Source organism: Morus notabilis, unplaced genomic scaffold (genome assembly GCF_000414095.1).
Source record: "Morus notabilis unplaced genomic scaffold, ASM41409v2 Scaffold458, whole genome shotgun sequence".
NCBI classification, from domain to species: domain Eukaryota; kingdom Viridiplantae; phylum Streptophyta; class Magnoliopsida; order Rosales; family Moraceae; genus Morus; species Morus notabilis.
Window position 1 is genome coordinate 180,599 of NW_010358644.1, and position 2,847 is coordinate 183,445.

At 31.9% G+C, this 2,847-nt stretch overlaps 1 protein-coding gene across 1 annotated transcript; it reads right to left on the reverse strand.

Annotated features, from left to right (window-relative positions):
• Positions 1–980: 980 nt before the first annotated feature.
• On the reverse strand, positions 981–1,968 carry LOC21389963. Its single transcript, XM_010092916.2, has one exon. The coding sequence runs from the start codon at positions 1,894–1,896 to the stop codon at positions 1,351–1,353; it is 546 nt and encodes a 181-aa protein (XP_010091218.1). The 5' UTR covers positions 1,897–1,968; the 3' UTR covers positions 981–1,350.
• Positions 1,969–2,847: the final 879 nt, after the last annotated feature.

Consider the following 2,847-nt stretch of genomic DNA (forward strand, 5'->3'; position numbering starts at 1 on the left):
TTGAATTAAGCCTCTAATTTATGTTTGCTTTATGTTTGATGTTGGATGGACCACTTTACTTCATATTTGATGTTATATTAAACTTTGAATTGTTATTTATTTGATGATTGACTACTCAATATTATTTCTATTTAATGATGAACTTTGAACGTTGGAGTTATGTTTAATTATCATATTAGTTCTATTTGATGACCAATATTATTTGATCATAAACTTTAAATGTTAAAGTTATTATTTCTATTTAATAATAAACTTTAAAATATTATATTGAACTTTGATTCTTTAAATGATAAAGCCGACTACCTAACTCATTCCGTTTCAACCCAACCCAAATATTATTGAGTTGTAAAATTTTTTTAATATTATTAGGATTAAATACGTGTAACTCGCACTTATTAAGACGGGATAAAAAAAATCTTACCTCACGTGTGAAGAACTTTCAAAAAATAAAAAAAAGTGTGAAGTATAATAATCAATATATTCACGATTCATTTGAAAGGTCTTATCAAAATTTTTAATCCTGATTTTTAAAATTTTAATATTTTATAAAAAAATATTATAACAGAATTAATTATTTAAATTTAAAAATATGAAACAGACCTCAACGTTTTGCGTCTCAACAACGAGATTTCCGTTTTTTATTTTTTATTTTGTTTAATTTACAAAAGAAACAAATGTTTGGGCAGTCCATCATTTTCTAATTTAAGTTTGGGAAATAAGTTAAGCTTGGAACTAGAAACTTCTATTTTATTTAGTGTAAAGGATATTTTCTTGATATTCTCTTTTTTAGTCAAATATCTATTAAATCTGATTAAAAATTAAATTCATTTAAAAAAACAATACAAATCATAAACAGAAAATGTTCATAAGAGAAAAGATAAGAAAAATTCCCTTTGATTAATTGATCTATAGAAATTATTGTTTTAACTAGTTTCAACTGCAAATAACAACGTTCTATTGATACGATAAAATAACAATTATTATCCTACTATTAGAGTTCCTTTTAAATTTATTGGTCTAAATCTTTCTGGTTATAGCTGTGTTAATCTTTCGACATGAGGAACTGAGGAAGGGCCAAGGGGTGTCCAACTAAACTAAAAGGACTCACAAAAAAAAAAAAAGACTTGAAGAGGATGAAAATGAAAGGAATGTGAATAGATTTTTCTTCTACAAGTTGATTTTCTAGAAAGGGACCCCAGTTACTAATTTTTACAGAAGAGGGACCAAACTGAAAATTCCCAAAGGTCAAATTTTTTCTTCAATTTGTCCTACATCCACCTCCCAACACCCTTTTACTTTCTCATCTAAACCCCCTACCATGTACTTCTTTTGCATTTTCAACCCTCTCCACTACATAAAAAGCTCGGATTGCAACAAAGTATAGTAATTAGCAGCTTCATCTTCAAGCTCCCAAAGACCCTCCGGCAACGAAAACCCATCTCCGCCGTTAAACCCGTCATCTCCGTCAACTCCGACGTCGTCTGATCTATTCGGAATCCCGAGCTCGTCGTCGGAAGCTTCTAGAAGGTGCCTCATGACTCTCTCCTTGTCCTCCTCATGTTCGTCTTCCTTCAGAACAACCGGCGATAAACAAGAAAACGACGACGAAGAAGAAGAGGCGAAATCTTCTACGACAGTGGAAGAGGCTGTCGTTTGGTTATCTGGGTCGGACGCTATTTGGAGAAGTGGGTGGTCGAAGGTAGAAGAATTGTCGGAGCTGGAGAGCTCTTGTTGGAGGTTGGTGATGAGAGAGGATAAGTCCTCGTTTGGCTCCTCTTCTTCCGATTCGAGGAGAGAGAGTATGTCGTGGTAAGACTTTTGGCGCTTAAACGCTTCGCCTAAGTCCTCTACGACGTCTTCCCTCTGGCGTTTTGATGCTGTTTGTATTTCAGCCATTGCGAACCCAGAAAAGAAAAATATAGATAGAGAGCTAGAGAGAGAGAGGTTTGCAAGTTGAAAGATTTTAAGAGAGAGAAAGTAAAAGGCAGATAAAGGATTGATGAGAGAGAGGGGAAGGGTTGGAAAGGATTATATAGAGAGGAGGGGAGAGGAAAAGTGGGGTTTTCTTCCTCGGTCAAAATAAGTTAAAAAAAAATTATAAATTGAAAAAAATAGAAATTAAAAAGTGTGGAGATGTTAATGATCTTGTTTGCTGTAGGTCCACTTTTGTGAGCCACCGCGTGATCAAAGTATTTGTGGATTTCGAGGAATATCTTACGGTTGATAATTGAGCTGAATTGTTTTGCTGTGTGTGAGAAGGAGAGTGGAGCCCATTGAAAGTGACAAAGGCATTAAGGGTATGTTTGGTTGGAAAGGAGAGGTGGATGGAGGGAGAGTGGCGGAGTGAAAGGGTAATTCCATTGTTTGATTGGAGAGAAGAGATTAAGATCATGTTCATTTTATTGATTTGAATTTGAATTTTATTACAGTAAAAATTTTTTAAAAACAGTCACATTTAATTTTTTTGCTATAATAAAAATTTCTCATATAAAATTACATCTCAATTCAAATTAAAAACTCGAATCAACAAACTAAACGGAACTTAAAGAAAAGAGATATAGAGAGAGAGTCTCTCTCTAAACTTATCATTTTAAAATTTTCTCTTATGGAAGAATCTAACTATTCTATTTAAAATTAAATTAAAACAATTTTTTTACCCATCAAAATAAATTACTAATAAATAGTAAAATAAAAAATATAATAATTAAATAAATAGTTATCTTTTATCCTTCTAACTCTCGTCCCCCCTCTTATTAAATTATATAAAAAATGATTTTAATTATCCATATACTTTATGGCTCTATGTAGTTCACTGATTAAAATTTTTAATTTGAGTTGAGATATAAT